The following is a 15,728-nucleotide window of genomic DNA, read 5'->3' on the forward strand; positions in this document are numbered from 1 at the left end:
CCCTGGTCCCGTTCAGCCACCACCACCCCACCCAGCACACCTCCAACCTCAGCCAGACAAGGTTGTTGACACAAGAGAGCCCTCAGGGGCACAGAGAGAGTCTGGACACGTGGGGGAGTCAGCCGTGTATCATCGGAGGTGGCCGGGCACATGGCAGGGATGAGGGAAAGACCAAGAGTCCTCTGTTGGGCCCAAGTCCTAGACAGACAAAACCTAGACAATCATGTGGCTGGCTGCATGCCCTGTGGCTGTTGGGCTGGGCCCAGGAGGAGGGAGGGGCGCTCTTTCCTGGAGGTGGTCCAGAGCACCGGGTGGACAGCCCTGGGGGAAAACTTCCACGTTTTGATGGAGGTTATCTTTGATAACTCCACAGTGACCTGGTTCTCCAAAGGAAAAGCAGGCAACGTGAGCTGTTTTTGTTTTTCTCCAAGCTGAACACTAGGGGTCCTGGGCTTTTTGGGTCACCCGGCATGGCAGACAGTCAACCTGGCAGGACATCCGGGAGAGACAGACACAGGCAGAGGGCAGAAAGGTCAAGGGAGCTTCTCAGGCCAAGGCTATTGGGGTTTGCTCAATTGTTCCTGAATGCTCTTACACACGTACACACACAGAGCAGCACACACACACACACACACATGCCTCAGCAAGTCCCAGAGAGGGAGGTGTCGAGGGGGACCCGCTGGCTGTTCAGACAGACTCCCAGAGCCAGTGAGTGGGTGGGGCTGGAACATGAGTTCATCTATTTCCTGCCCACATCTGGTATAAAAGGAGGCAGCGGCCCACAGAGGAGCACAGCTGTGTTTGGCTGCAGGGCCAAGAGCGCTGTCAAGAAGAGCCACACGCCCCACTCCAGCAGCTGAATTCCTGCAGCTCAGCAGCCGCCGCCAGAGCAGGACAAACCGCCAATCGCAAGGCACCTCTGAGAACTTCAGGTAGGAGAAAAGCAAACTCCCTCCAACCTCTTACTTCGGGCTTAAGGCAGAGAACTCGCCTCCCCAGAATCTCCTCCCTCCATGATCCCCCGCTATTCCTCTATTTTCTTTTCCTCGGACCTGCAGCCTTGGGTCGACCCTGCCCTAGGGGTGACTGCAGGAGAGCAGGGAGGATGGTCAGGCGTCACCAACAACCCCATCACCCAGTAACAAGAACCTTGACACTCTCAGTCCCTCTGCATCAAGACACTTACCCATTTCCCACCTCATGCCTGCTAACTTGAATGAAACAATCGCTGGGAAAGCATTAAGAGAATTAAGGCTGGGCACTGTGGCTCATGCCTGTAATCCCAGCACTTTGTGAGGCTGAGGCAGGCAGATAACTTGAGCCCAGGAGTTTGAGACCAGCCTGGGCAACATGGCAAAACCCTGCACTCCCAAAAAAATACAAAAATTAGCTGGGCGTGCTGGTGTGCCTGTATTCCCAGCTACTTGGGAGGCTGAGGTGGGAGGATTGCTTGAGCTGGGGAGGCGGAGGCTGCAGGGAGCCAAGACTGAGCCATTACACCCAGCCTGGGTGACAGAGCAAGACCCTGTCTCTAAAAATGAATGAAAGGAAGGAAGAAAGAGAGAGAAAGAGAGGAAAGAAGGAAGGAAGGAAGGAAAGAAGAAAGAAAGAAAGAAAGAAAGAGGAAAGAGGAAGAAAGAAAGAAAAGAAAGAAAAGAAAAGAAAGCAAATTTAAAGCTTATGCAAATCAAAGATGTTGTGATAACTGATAATTGAGTCTGGGCTAAATTCCCCCTGGGCTGCAAAGGCAGAGAGTGGTAATGACTTCTCACCTGCTTTTCTTCTAAGGCTTTTTTTACGGGACACAGAGGGAAGGGAGATGGACTGGATTCCAAGATTCCCACAGGGCAAGATGGGCGAAGACTCCCTGCCACTGCCCGGGGATAAGTCAGTCTGAGTGAGACGGAGTGGGATGGGCTTAGAACCTGAACGTGTCATGGTCTCTTCCTGCACCTTGCCCTAGTGTTCACTTACCACCTGCTTGCAGGAAACAAGAAGAGCAGGGCCCACAGCTGGCCAGCTCCCCTCCCCTCCCGCCTGTCTTCCAGAACGATTCCTTCACCAGCCCTCTTTCCATTGCTCTAGGATGCAGATGTCTCCAGCCCTTGCCTGCCTAGTCCTGGGCCTGGCCCTTGTCTTTGGTGAAGGGTCTGCTGTGCACCATCCCCCATCCTACGTGGCCCACCTGGCCTCAGACTTCGGGGTGAGGGTGTTTCAGCAGGTGGCGCAGGCCTCCAAGGACCGCAACGTGGTTTTCTCACCCTATGGGGTGGCCTCGGTGTTGGCCATGCTCCAGCTGACAACAGGAGGAGAAACCCAGCAGCAGATTCAAGCAGCTATGGGATTCAAGATTGATGGTGAGCCACGGGACACCAGGGGAGGTGGGTGGCATGCAGAACAGACCTACCAGAAGCCAAGGAAAGGCTGGCTCTGGCTTAGCCGAGCCAAGCCCCATACAGCTGTGCTGCAGGGGCCACCCCATCTTCTTCCCACTACACTCCAAGTCACTGGACCCTTGAATCTCCAAGGGTGTCTGACCAGTAGATTTACCGCTTATTCACCACAGTGTGATCTTAACCTCGTTAAGTTTGCCCATCTACAAAATGAGGATTATTTGCTGTCCTAAAGAATTCATGAGCCGGGCGCGGTGGCTCAAACGCCTGTAATCCCAGCACTTTGGGAGGCCGAGGCGGGCAGATCATGAGGTCAGGAGATCAAGACCATCCTGGCTAACACAGTGAAACTCCATCTCTACTAAAAATACAAAAAAAATTAGCCAGGCGTGGTGGCAGGCGCCTGTAGTCCCAGCTACTCGGGAGGCTGAGGCAGGAGAATGGCATGAACCCAGGAGGCAGAGCTTGCAGTGAGCTGAGATCGCGCCACTGCACTCCAGCCTGGGCGACAGAGAGAGACTCCGTCTCAAAAAAAAAAATAAAAGAATTCATGGAATTACACTTGTGAAATACTTAGCATAGCCATCACTATAGGAAAAAAATCTAAGGCCAGGCACAGTGCCTCATGCCTGTAATCTCAGCACTTTCAGAGTTTGAGGCAGGAGGATCACCCGAGGCTAGGAGTTCAAGGCCAGCCTGGGCAATACGGTGAAACCCCGTCTCTAATAAAAATATAAAAATTAGTCTGATGAGGTGGTGCACCTGTAATCCCAGCTACTCAGGAAGCTGAGACACAAGAATCACTTTAACCCGGGAGGTGGAGGTGGCAGTGAGCTGAGATCACACCATTGCACTCCAGCCTGGGTGACAGAGTGAGACCTGTCAAAAAAAAAAAGGAAAGAAAGAGAGAGAGAGAAGAGAGAGAAAGAAAGAAGAAGAAAGAAAGAAAGAGAGAGAAAGAAAGAAAGAAAGAAACAAACAAACAAACAAAGAAACAAAGAAAGAAAGGAAAAGAAAAAAAAAACTAAGGCCAGGCAAGGTGGCTTATGACTGTAATTTCAGCACTTTGGAAGATTGAGGCAGGAGGATCACTTGAGGCCAGAAGTTCGAGACAAGACTGAGCAACAGGGAGACCCCTGCCTCTACAAAAAAATTTACAAATTAGCCAGATGTGGTGACACATACCTGTAGTCCCAACTACTCAGGAGGCTGAGGTGGGAGGATGGCTTGAGCCCAGGAGCTGGAGGCTGCAGTGAGCTATGATTGTACCACTGCACTTCAGCCTGGGCAACAAAGGGAAGCCCTGTCTGAAAAAAAAAAAAAAAGAAAAAGAAGAAGAAAGAAAATATTTAGGGTTCATCCAGGAAGCAGAGGTTGCAGTAAGCTGACATCGCACCATTGCACTCCAGCCTGGGAGACAAGAGCAAAACTCCATCTCAAAAAAAAAAAAAAAAAACAGGAAGAAAATATTTAGGGTTCATAACTTAAGAACAGAGAAAAATATTCTAGCCCAAAGAAAGGGTTGGGATCTGAGACTTTTGAAGAAAGGAAGGAGATACAGAAAAGAGATTTCATCCTGGAATGAAATCTCCCTCCAGAGAGCCCTGGGAAAGCACGGTAGCCCCCATCCATCAGAGTGGAGCCCCTTGTGAGGGAAGTGGGCTCGGCTGGGAACCCTCAATTCAGCATAAGCCTCACATGTCCTCTCCTCTCTGTCCCGGTGCAGACAAGGGCATGGCCCCCGCCCTCCGGCATCTGTACAAGGAGCTCATGGGGCCATGGAACAAGGATGAGATCAGCACCACAGACGCGATCTTCGTCCAGCGGGATCTGAAGCTGGTCCAGGGCTTCATGCCCCACTTCTTCAGGCTGTTCCGGAGCACGGTCAAGCAAGTGGACTTTTCAGAGGTGGAGAGAGCCAGATTCATCATCAATGACTGGGTGAAGACACACACAAAAGGTGAGCAGGCAGGGAAAGGAAACCCATTCCCTGGGCCTCAAGAGAAAGGGAATTTGGAAATAAATCCACATATCCCAGTTGGGTGCAGTAGTTCACACCTGTAATCCCAGCCCAACACTTTGGGAGGTCTAGGCGAGAGGAAGGCTTGAGGCCTGGAGTTTGAGACCAGCCTGGCCAACATAACAAGACCTCATCTCTTCAAAAAATTTAAAAACCAGCCGGGCATGGTGGTGCACACCTGTAGTCCCAGCTACTTGGGAGGCTGAGGTGGGAGGATCACTTGAGTCCAGCAGTTCAAGGCTGCAGTGAGCTATGTTTGCACCACCACACTCCAGCCTGGGTCACAGAACAAGACCTCATCTCTAAAAAACAAACAAAAACCAAATCCACATATCCTAAAAAATGCTCCTTTTCAGCATTCTCTTCTCTATGGACAGAGGGCTGGATGCTTTAAGAACCAAATCTTACGCTGGGCACGGTGGCTCACGCCTCTAATCCTAGCACTTTGAGAGGCCAAGGCGGGCAGATTGCCTGAGCACAGGAGTTCGAGACCAGCCTGGCCAACATGGTGAAACCCTGTCTCTGTCAAAAATACAAAAAATTAGCCAGGTGTGTTGGCGCGTGCCTATAATCCCAGCTGCTCGGGAGGATGAGGTTCAAAGAATCACTTGAACCCGGGAGGCAGAGGCTGCAGTGAGCTGAGATCATGCCACTGCACTCCAGCCTGGGTGACAGAGCAAGACTTTGTCTCCAAAAAAAGGAACTAGACGGGTTCATTTAAACCCCTGACTGCAGCCCTTTGACATACATCCAATTGAGGACTGGGGACTCCGGGAAACATCTAAAAGGCTTAAAAACTTTGTCTAACTTCAGCCAGGCATGGTGGCTCACACCTGTAATCCCAGCACTTTGGGAGGCTGAGGCAGGTGGATCACAAGGTCAGGAGTTTGAGACCAGCCTGACCAACATGGTGAAACCCCGTCTCTACTAAAAATACAAAAATTAGCTAGGCATGGTGGCAGGCGCCTGTAATCCCAGCTATTCGGGAGGCTGAGGCAGGAGAATTGCTTGAACCCCGGAGACAGAGGTTGCAGCGAGCCGAGATCGCGCCACTGCACTCCAGCCTGGCAATAGAGTGAGACTCCATCTCAAAACAACAACAACAACAACAACAAAATCGTCTAACTTCCTGATCTTCCTAATCATTGATTTTCCCATAGGTATGATCAGCAACTTGCTTGGGAAAGGAGCCGTGGACCAGCTGACACGGCTGGTGCTGGTGAATGCCCTCTACTTCAACGGCCAGTGGAAGACTCCCTTCCCCGACTCCAGCACCCACCGCCGCCTCTTCCACAAATCAGACGGCAGCACTGTCTCTGTGCCCATGATGGCTCAGACCAACAAGTTCAACTATAGTAAGTCCAAGAGCCCCTTCCCCACAGCCCACAGCAACTGCATCTCATTCCTGGGGTCTCCCAAGGAATACCCAAAATGTCACCCTCTGAGGGAGGAAGACCACAGGGAATGCTCCCCTTTAAGGGAGGAGAGACCCTAGAATATACTCCAGCTTTGACAAAGATTTCCCAAGCAGGAGACATCAGGATAATGGGAACAGAAGACAGGAGGTTTATCCCATGAAGGATGAAGAAGCTGAAATCCAGAGATTCCCTCAGGGCCACATTTGTCCACCTGACTCCAGGGTCTCACCTTCGTGTGTTGCTAGTGTGATTACCTGGGGATGAGAAATCCTGCTGGGGGAGTTGAGGTTAAGAGGATGAGGACTCCAGGTGCTGTGGCTCATGCCTGTAATCCCAGCACTTTGGGAGGCCATGGCAGGTGGATCAGGAGTTTGAGGTCAGGAGTTTGAGACCAGCCTGGCCAACATGGTGAAACCCTGTCTCTACTAAAAATGCAAAAATTAGCCAGTTGTGGTGGCAGGCGCCTGTAATCCCAGCTACTCGGGAGGCTGAGGCAGGAGAATCACTTGAGCCCGGGAGGTGGAGGTTGCAGTGAGCCGAACGAAATTGAGCCACTTCACCCCAGCCTGGGTGAAAGAGTGAAATTCCATTAAAAAAAAAAAAAAAAAAAAAAAGGATGAGGACTGGGATGAATTGGTGGCTGGGTGTGGGGAAAATGGAAGTGAAGGAAGGCCAAAAGAGACAGAGAAGGCCTGGCGCGGCGACTCACGCCTATAATCCCAGCACTTTGGGAGGCTGAGAAGGGGGATTGCTTGAGGCCACAAGTTGAATACCAGTCTGGGCAGCATAGCAAGACCCTGCCTCTACAAAAAAAAATTTTTTTTAATTAGCCAGGCTTGGTGACATGCATCTGTAGTCTACTCAAGAAGCTGAGGTGAGGCCAGGCACGGTGGCTCACGCCTGTATTCCCAGCACTTTGGGAGGTCAAGGCGGGTGGATGACCTGAGGTCAGGAGTTCAAGACCAGCCTGGCCAACATGGTGAAACCCCATCTGTATAAAAATACAAAAATTAGCTGGGCATGATGGCAGGTGCCTGTAATTCCAGCTACTAAGGAGGCTGAGGTGGGAGAATCTATTGAACCCGGGAGGGGGAGGTTGCAGTGAGCCGAGATCATGCCATTGCACTCCAGCCTGGGCGACAGAGTGAGACTCCTTCTCAAAACAAACAAACAAACAAACAAAATACAGAAGCTGAGGCGGGAGGAACATTTGAACCGGATTCGGAGGCTGCAGTGAGCTATGATTGCACCACTGCGCTCCAGTCTGTGTGACAGTGAGACCCTGTCTCTTACACACACACACACACACACACACACACACATGCACACACACAGAAAGAGAGAAATTAGAAGATACTGAATTGGCAGAAGAGAAGGGAAATAGAAATTAAAATACTGAATAGGGGAGCAGTGAACAGGGGATACCCAAAAGCCAAGAGCGAGAGAGAGCCTGGCTTCCAGAAATAGTGGAGAAGCCAGGAGAACTAGGTGAAAACCCAGTGCTGGGTTGCCATCAGCGAGAGCTGGAGCCATTTCCAACGAACCATCTTGTCGTCTTCACAGCTGAGTTCACCACGCCCGATGGCCATTACTACGACATCCTGGAACTGCCCTACCACGGGGACACCCTCAGCATGTTCATTGCTGCCCCTTATGAAAAAGAGGTGCCTCTCTCTGCCCTCACCAACATTCTGAGTGCCCAGCTCATCAGCCACTGGAAAGGCAACATGACCAGGCTGCCCCGCCTCCTGGTTCTGCCCAAGTAAGCCACCCCGCTATCTCCCCGACCTACCAACCCCTCTCTCCTGGCTCCCTAAAGTCACCGCCCCCAGGTTGAATTTCCCAGATCTGTGACGCTTGCAGGACATGCATGTGTGGGAGGCTGATGGGAAACTGTGGCCTGGGTTTGATTATGAGTCTTGCAATCATCCCTCCCCCTGTTTCTGCTGGAGGGCAGGAGACAGCTCTTCCTGACCACACCCCCACATTGACTATCCCCAGAATACCCAGCAAAAGCCCCCAAAAGGAGAGTCAGAGAAATGAGGGAGGTGGGGGCCCAATCAGTCCACATCTACTTAGGGTCGCCCCATCAGCACTTCCATCCCCAACCCTTTCAAGTCAACATCCAAACAAAAGAAATCACTTCCAAGGATGGAGCAGCTCAAAGCGCAGCTTCTAGCTGGGGTTCCAAGAAAGCAGATTTTTCGAAATCCTTCTGCAGAAGGAAGCAAAGAGATTTTTTGAAATCTTTCTGCAGAAGGAGAAAGCTGGAGCTGGGGAACTCCAGAATTATAGGGAAGCCTCCCACCACGCTCATCCCAAATTTCCGGATGCTATAATGCCAGGCTTGGGGAAAGAGGAGAATTTAGTTGGTTAGCTGGTGCGTGCTCTCACTTGCATCCTCTCTCTTCCTCTTTTTTTTTTCTCCTCTCTCTCTGGCTCATAAAAATGGAGGTAATTAGTTGTGCCCTGGTGAGAAGCAGAGAGTGCACAAAGGCCCCCTGCTTGAGTCCTCTTCAGGGTTAGCTCTCAGAAACACAATCTGCAGAACAGATTTTTGTTCCAACATCCTTGCAGGAGAATTTGCCCTTAGCTTCCCCCACCCCAGCCAGGCTGAATAAAATTATGCTGAAACTACTGTCTTATTTGAGGAAAGTAATTAGTCATAGGTGCGAGGGGGTGGGGAGATTGCAGAAGAATGTTCATGAATATTAGGATTTTCAGCTCTAAGGGGGGACTTTGTAAACAGCTTTAGAAGAAGAACAGGCCGGCTGGGTGTGGTGGCTCATGCCTGTAATCTCAGCATTTGGGGAGGCCAAGGCGGGTGGATCACTTGAGGTCAGGAGTTTGAGACCAGCCTGGCCAACATGGTGAAACCCTGTCTCTATTAAAAATACAAAAATTAGCCGGCCGTGGTAGCGAGCGCCTATGATCCCAGCTACTCCGGAGGCTGAGGCCAGAGAATCACATGAACCTGGGAGGTGGAGGCTGCAGTGAGCCGAGATCGCGCCACTGCACTCCAGCCTGGGGGACAGAGCAAGAATCTGTTTCAAAAAAAAAAAAGAAAAATAGGAAGGAAGGAAGGAAAGGAAAGGAAAGAAGAGAGAGAGAAAGAAAGAAAGAGAGAAAGAAAGAAAGAAAGAAAGAAAAAGAAAGGAAGGAAGGAAGGAAGGAAGGAAGGAAGGAAGGAAGGAAGGAAGGAAGGAAGGAAGGAAAGAAAGAACGAACGAACCAGGCCTCCCTCTCCAACCTTCACCTCCGTCCCTATTCTGGCCACTTGATTCGGGGGACACCTGGTAGGGGATGGGGAAAGGTGGGAGCTGCCAGCCAGAGGGGACCCCGGCTTGAGCAGCCTCTTGCTGCTATCTGCAGGTTCTCCCTGGAGACTGAAGTCGACCTCAGGAAGCCCCTAGAGAATCTGGGAATGACCGACATGTTCAGACAGTTTCGGGCTGACTTCACGAGTCTTTCAGGTAAGAAGACTTTCCTTTGCATTTTCTCACCCCAGTGGACTGCGGGGGCCCCTAAGAGGAAAAAGGAACCTCTCCTTGAGAGCGGCAGCTGATCTAATCCTGTATCCACATCTGTTTCAGACCAAGAGCCTCTCCACGTCGCGCAGGCACTGCAGAAAGTGAAGATCGAGGTGAACGAGAGTGGCACGGTGGCCTCCTCATCCACAGGTGAGTCTGGCTCAGGTGAGGCTCCACGGGTGTCGCCTCCATCGCCCTTCAGGATAACTGGTCCCCAGACCCGGAAAGGACCCCGCAGCCCTCTCGGCACAGAGCAGCTCTGTCTGTGCTCAGCCATCACCCGCTCCCCACCTGTTTCTCAGCCTGGAAAACGGGCTTGGGACCATGGAACCCTGTTTCCTCACCTGATGGCTCCTAAGTTCCCTGACTGTGAAAAGGCCTCCTAAAGGAAAACCCAAGTTGTTCCCACAGTGGGAAGTAAACTTAAGAAACATGCTTATCAGGCTGGGCGTGGTGGCTCCCACCTGTAATCCCAGCGCTTTGGGGGACCAAGGCAGGTGGATCACTTGAGGTCAGGAATTTGAGACCAGCCTGGGCAACATGGCAAAACCCTATCTCTACTAAAAATACAAAAATTAGGCAGGCGTGGTGGCATGTGCCTGTAGTCCCAGCCACTTGGGAGGCTGAGGCAGGAGAATCACTTGAATCCAGGAGGCAGAGGTTGCAGTGAGCCGAGATCACGCTGCTGCACTCCAGCCTGGGCAATAGAGCACGACTCTGAAGAAAAGAAAGAAAGAGAGAGAGAAAAGAAAGAAAGAAAGAAGAAAGGAAGGAAGGAGAAAGAAAGAAAGAAAAAGAAAGAAAGAAAGAAAGAAAGAAAGAGAAAGAAAGAGAAGAAAAGAAAAGAAAAGAAAAAGAGCTTATCAATAAGCCCTTAAAGGATTTAGATAAATGTGTGTAAGGGAAGAGCTGATCCATTGCTACCAAGCTCCTGGAGGAAACCAGGTCTCAGAGGATGTCCCTAAACTTTTAAGGTTCATATTCAGGAAAACAAACAACTTCCAGCTGGGCTTAGTGGCTCACACCTGTAATCCCAGCACTTTGGGAGGCCGAGGCAGGAGGATCGCTTGAGCCCAGGAATTTGAGACCATCCTGGGCAATATAATGAGACTGTGTCTCTATAAAAATTAGAAAAAAATTAGCCAGGCATGGTGGCATGCACCTGTAGCCCCAGCTACTTGGGAGACTGAGGTGGGAGGATCACTTGAGCCCATGAGTTCAAGGCTGCAGTGAGCCATGAAGGTGCCACTGCACTCCCGCCTGGGCGACAGAGGGAGACCCTGTCTCTAAGAAAAACAGCGGGGGTGGGGGTGGTGCCAGTGCCAGCATCCCTCTGTTCTAAGACATTGTCCCTTCTCTTGCAGCTGTCATAGTCTCAGCCCGCATGGCCCCCGAGGAGATCATCATGGACAGACCCTTCCTCTTTGTGGTCCGGCACAACCCCACAGGTGAGCCTGGAACCCATCACGTTCCACATCCTCCCACCCATTCTTTCTCTCAGGAACTAGTCCCGACAGATGCAGACATCCCTCTATCCCTGAGAGGGCTCTGGGCAGGGAACCCATAACCCTACCCTGCTTCCTGTCCCAAGAGGAGGCTACCTTCTATCACCCACAGACAGTGCCGGGTCCCCGCTCTGTGACTCAGGCAGCTGCGACTCCAGACAGCTCACTCATCTGCCTAGATCTCAGTCCTTCCACCCACATCCAGCCTGATGAGCTGTCCCACTCCTTCTGCTTCTCAACCCCCATGATTCTTCCACCCTCAGGAACAGTCCTTTTCATGGGCCAAGTGATGGAACCCTGACCCTGGGGAAAGACGCCTTCATCTGGGACAAAACTGGAGATGCATCAGGAAAGAAGAAACTCCGAAGAAAAGAATTTTAGTGTTAATGACTCTTTCTGAAGGAAGAGAAGACATTTGCCTTTTGTTAAAAGATGGTAAACCAGATCTGTCTCCAAGACCTCGGCCTCTCCTTGGAGGACCTTTAGGTCAAACTCCCTAGTCTCCACCTGAGACCCTGGGAGAGAAGTTTGAAGCACAACTCCCTTAAGGTCTCCAAACCAGACGGTGACGCCTGCGGGACCATCTGGGGCACCTGCTTCCACCCGTCTCTCTGCCCACTCGGGTCTGCAGACCTGGTTCCCACTGAGGCCCTTTGCAGGACGGAACTACGGGGCTTACAGGAGCTTTTGTGTGCCTGGTAGAAACTATTTCTGTTCCAGTCACATTGCCATCACTCTTGTACTGCCTGCCACCGCGGAGGAGGCTGGTGACAGGCCAAAGGCCAGTGGAAGAAACACCCTTTCATCTCAGAGTCCACTGTGGCACTGGCCACCCCTCCCCAGTACAGGGGTGCTGCAGGTGGCAGAGTGAATGTCCCCCATCATGTGGCCCAACTCTCCTGGCCTGGCCATCTCCCTCCCCAGAAACAGTGTGCATGGGTTATTTTGGAGTGTAGGTGACTTGTTTACTCATTGAAGCAGATTTCTGCTTCCTTTTATTTTTATAGGAATAGAGGAAGAAAGGTCAGATGCGTGCCCAGCTCTTCACCCCCCAATCTCTTGGTGGGGAGGGGTGTACCTAAATATTTATCATATCCTTGCCCTTGAGTGCTTGTTAGAGAGAAAGAGAACTACTAAGGAAAATAATATTATTTAAACTCGCTCCTAGTGTTTCTTTGTGGTCTGTGTCACCGTATCTCAGGAAGTCCGGCCACTTGACTGGCACACACCCCTCCGGACATCCAGCGTGACGGAGCCCACACTGCCACCTTGTGGCCGCCTGAGACCATCGCGCCCCCCGCGCCCCCCCCGCGCCCCTCTTGTTCTCGTCTTTTTCCCCTTGATGGAAATTGACCATACAATTTCAGCCTCCTTCAGGGGATCAAAAGGACGGAGTGGGGGGACAGAGACTCAGTTGAGGACAGAGTGGTTTCCAATGTGTTCAATAGATTTAGGAGCAGAAATGCAAGGGGCTGCATGACCTACCAGGACAGAACTTTCCCCAATTACAGGGTGACTCACAGCCGCATTGGTGACTCACTTCAATGTGTCATTTCCGGCTGCTGTGTGTGAGCAGTGGACACGTGAGGGGGGTGGGTGAGAGAGACAGGCAGCTCGGATTCAACTACCTTAGATAATATTTCTGAAAACCTACCAGCCAGAGGGTAGGGCACAAAGATGGATGCAATGCACTTTGGGAGGCCAAGGCGAGAGGATTGCTTGAGCCCAGGAGTTCAAGACCAGCCTGGGCAACATACCAAGACCCCCGTCTCTTTAAAAATATATATATTTTAAATATACTTAAATATATATTTCTAATATCTTTAAATATATATATATATATAAAAGACCAATTTATGGGAGAATTGCACACAGATGTGAAATGAATGTAATCTAATAGAAGCCTAATCAGCCCACCATGTTCTCCACTGAAAAATCCTCTTTCTTTGGGGTTTTTCTTTCTTTCTTTCTTTTTTGATTTTGCACTGGATGGTGATGTCAGCCATGTACAGGATCCACAGGGGTGGTGTCAAATGCTATTGAAATTGTGTTGAATTGTATGCTTTTTCACTTTTGATAAATAAACATGTAAAAATGTTTCAAAAAAATAATAAAATAAATAAATACGAAGAATATGTCAGGACAGTCACTGCCTTCACCTTCTCCATTTCACACCGGTGGTACAAGAAATCAGAAGCCTAGGCCAGGTGTGGTGGTTCATGCCTGTAATCCCAGCACTTTGGGAAGCCGAGGTGGGTGGATCACCTAAGGTCAGGAGTTTGAGACCAGCCTGGACAACATGGTGAAACCCCATCTCTACTAAAAATACAAAAATTAGCCGGGCGTGGTGGCTGGTGCCTCTAATCCCAGCTACTCAGGAGGCTGAGGCAGGAGAATCACTTGAAGTCAGGAGGCAGAGGTTGCAGTGAGCTGAGATTGCACCACTGAACTCCAGGCTGGGTGGCAGAGCGAGACTCCCTCTCAAAAAACAACAACTACAACAACAACAACAAACCCAGAATCAAAATCCTGTTGGTCCATAGACCTCATGGGTGGAAGGGACCTTCCTACATCCAGGTTGGCCCAACATGGGGGAGTCCATGAAATGGTCACCTCAGCTCTGCCACAAGCCCCAGGGATAAGTTGATTCTGCCCCTGGGAATCATCCTCAAAAAGGAAAAAAATGTTCCCCTGCCATAAACTTTCCACTTACGCAGATGGGCCTGCTCGTAAGTCACTGTCACTGTGGGTTCCCAACTCTGTTCATGACACTTCCTTCCAGCACCAAATGCTTCCCACCCCTCTACTCCCACTCCCCATTCTTCAAACCCAGCTCAAGTTCCAGTTCCTCCACCTAGGACTTCCCATGGATCCAGCCAATATCACTCTCAGGTCCAGTGCAGTGGCCCACGCCTGTAATCTCAGCACTTTGGGAGGCCGGGGCAGGAAGATTGCTTGAGGCCAGGAGTTTCAGACCAGCCTGGACAACATAGTGAGACTCTTCCTCTAAGAAAAGAAAGAGAGAAAGAGAGAGAGAAAGACAGAGGAAAGAAAGAGAGAGAAAAATAAAGAAAGAGAAAGAGAGAAAGAAAGAGAGAGAAAGAAAGAAAAAAAGAAAGAAAGAAAGAAAGAAAGAAAGAAAAAGAAAGAAAGAAAAAGAAAGAAAGGAAGGAAGGAAGGAAAGCAAGGAGGGAGGGAGGGAGGGAAGGAAGGAAGGAAGGAAGGAAGGAAGGAAGGAAGGAAGGAAGGAAGGAAGGAAGGGGATCAAAACATCATCACTCTCAACTCGACACTGACTGAGTTTTCTTCTCCCTGGTCTGTAACAGTGCTTGGATTCTCGAGTGTTCTTTAGCTTTGTGTGTGTGTGTCTTACCCTCCCCAAGCCCATCAAGGTATCAGGTTTCTTGAAAACAAGGCTCTCTTGTTATATATACTCTAGCATCTTCTTGAAAATGGCTTCCTGAAAAGTCTTTTATTATCTTCCTCCAGCATCTCGAAGGCTTTTGGCAGAGGGCACACTTCCCTCCATTAGTTTCTGTTCAAATATTCAAAAATAATTTTTTAAACTGAAAAAAGACCAATAACCATCTGTCGAACTTGTATACTGTCTAACTCCAGAACCCTGAAGATAGGATTCAGAGATGCAGCCCCCTGAACACCCAGCTCATTTCTATTGCTTTTTAAACAATTTTTTGTAGAGACGGGGTTGCACCATGTTTTGAACTTTTGGGCTCAAACAATCCTCCTGCCTTGGCCTCCCAAATTGCTGGGATTACAGTTGTGAGCCACCATGCCCAGCTTGGCTCAGGTGTATCTTTCAACCTCCTTATACCCTGAAAGTATGACTAATTCCAGGCCCCAGGCTAGTGGCTGAAAAGTTACCTGTCTCTAACAGATTTGCTTGGAAAGCTAAACAGCCTCTTTTTGCACAAAATGCTTCAAAAAGCAGAACAAATTAGCCCTAACTCTGCAGTATACAGTTCAAAAACTGCTCATCCATGCTGAGATGGCTCTAGAGGAAAAAGAGTTCTTCAAAAAGCCCCCTCACCACAGAGAAGGCTTGTTCCAGGAAATGCCCCATTTAACAGACTCTCAGCTATTGTGAGGACAAAAATGATGTAGACTCACAGCGCGAGACCTGCCCAGCCCTGTTTGACTTTGCCTGGCCCTGTCCCTTGCCTGTTCTAAGTTTGTCTTCCCTTCTCTATTTTTTTTTTTTCTTTTAAGACAGGGTCTCGCTTTGTTGCTGAGGCAAAAGTGCAGTGGCACAATCTTAGCTTATTACAGCCTCCATCTCCTGGGCCCAAAGCCATCCTCGCACCTCAGCCTCCCGAGTAGCTGGGACCACAGGTGTGCGCCGCCAAGCCCTGCTAATCTTTGCATTTTTTGGAGAGATGGTGTCTCACTATATTGCCCAGGCTGGTCTCGAATTCCTAGGCTCAAGCAATCCACCTGTCTCGGCCTCCCAAAGTACTGTGATCACAAAGTGCTGGGCCACCATGCCTGGCCCGCTGTTCTTTAGGGATGAAAAATTAAAAAGATCTGCCTCCAGCTACCATTATTGTACATTTCTTGTAAACCTCAAACAGTGGAATTATTTATCTGCTCATCTGTGGGCAAAGAGTGTGAATGTTGTAAATCCCTTAACGGTAAAAATATTCAGTCAAAAGCAAATTTGTCAAGGAGACACCATCTTTTTTTGAAATCATTTTTTTAGGTGGTTTCTCAAGTAAGGTTTGTTGAAATAATAGTAGCAAGCGGCTGGGCGCGGTGGCTCAGGCCTGTAATCCCAGCACTTTAGGAGGCCAAGGTGGGCGGATCACCTGAGGTCAGGAGTTTGAGACCAGCCTGGCCAACAAGGT

At 50.1% G+C, this 15,728-nt stretch overlaps 1 protein-coding gene across 4 annotated transcripts; it reads left to right on the forward strand.

The window, feature by feature from the left end:
* Positions 1-449: 449 nt before the first annotated feature.
* On the forward strand, positions 450-13,001 carry SERPINE1 (serpin family E member 1). 4 transcript variants are annotated; one of them, XM_034964639.3, is made up of 9 exons: positions 450-932; positions 2,086-2,357; positions 4,120-4,353; positions 5,574-5,768; positions 7,395-7,593; positions 9,204-9,304; positions 9,425-9,511; positions 10,726-10,809; positions 11,130-13,001. In XM_034964639.3, the coding sequence occupies exons 2-9, from the start codon at positions 2,087-2,089 to the stop codon at positions 11,165-11,167; spliced, it is 1,209 nt and encodes a 402-aa protein (XP_034820530.1). In that variant the 5' UTR covers positions 450-932; position 2,086; the 3' UTR covers positions 11,168-13,001. The 4 variants fall into 4 exon arrangements, with proteins under 4 accessions (XP_034820530.1, XP_063462147.1, XP_063462146.1 ...); XM_063606077.1 differs by lacking the exon at positions 11,130-13,001 and adding an exon at positions 10,979-11,076 and having other exon boundaries at positions 767-932; XM_063606078.1 differs by having other exon boundaries at positions 776-2,381.
* Positions 13,002-15,728: the final 2,727 nt, after the last annotated feature.

The sequence above is a fragment of the Pan paniscus genome, chromosome 6, assembly GCF_029289425.2.
Source record: "Pan paniscus chromosome 6, NHGRI_mPanPan1-v2.0_pri, whole genome shotgun sequence".
NCBI lineage: Eukaryota > Metazoa > Chordata > Mammalia > Primates > Hominidae > Pan > Pan paniscus.

Bases quoted from the DNA above. Each gene is read 5' to 3' on its own strand.
- SERPINE1 (XM_063606076.1), top strand. From the start codon at position 2,087: ATGCAGATGTCTCCAGCCCTTGCCTGCCTAGTCCTGGGCCTGGCCCTT. The intron at 4,354-5,573 runs GTGAGCAGGCAG...ATTTTCCCATAG, and splicing joins GGTGAAGACACACACAAAAG to GTATGATCAGCAACTTGCTT. The intron at 7,594-9,203 runs GTAAGCCACCCC...TGCTATCTGCAG, and splicing joins CGCCTCCTGGTTCTGCCCAA to GTTCTCCCTGGAGACTGAAG.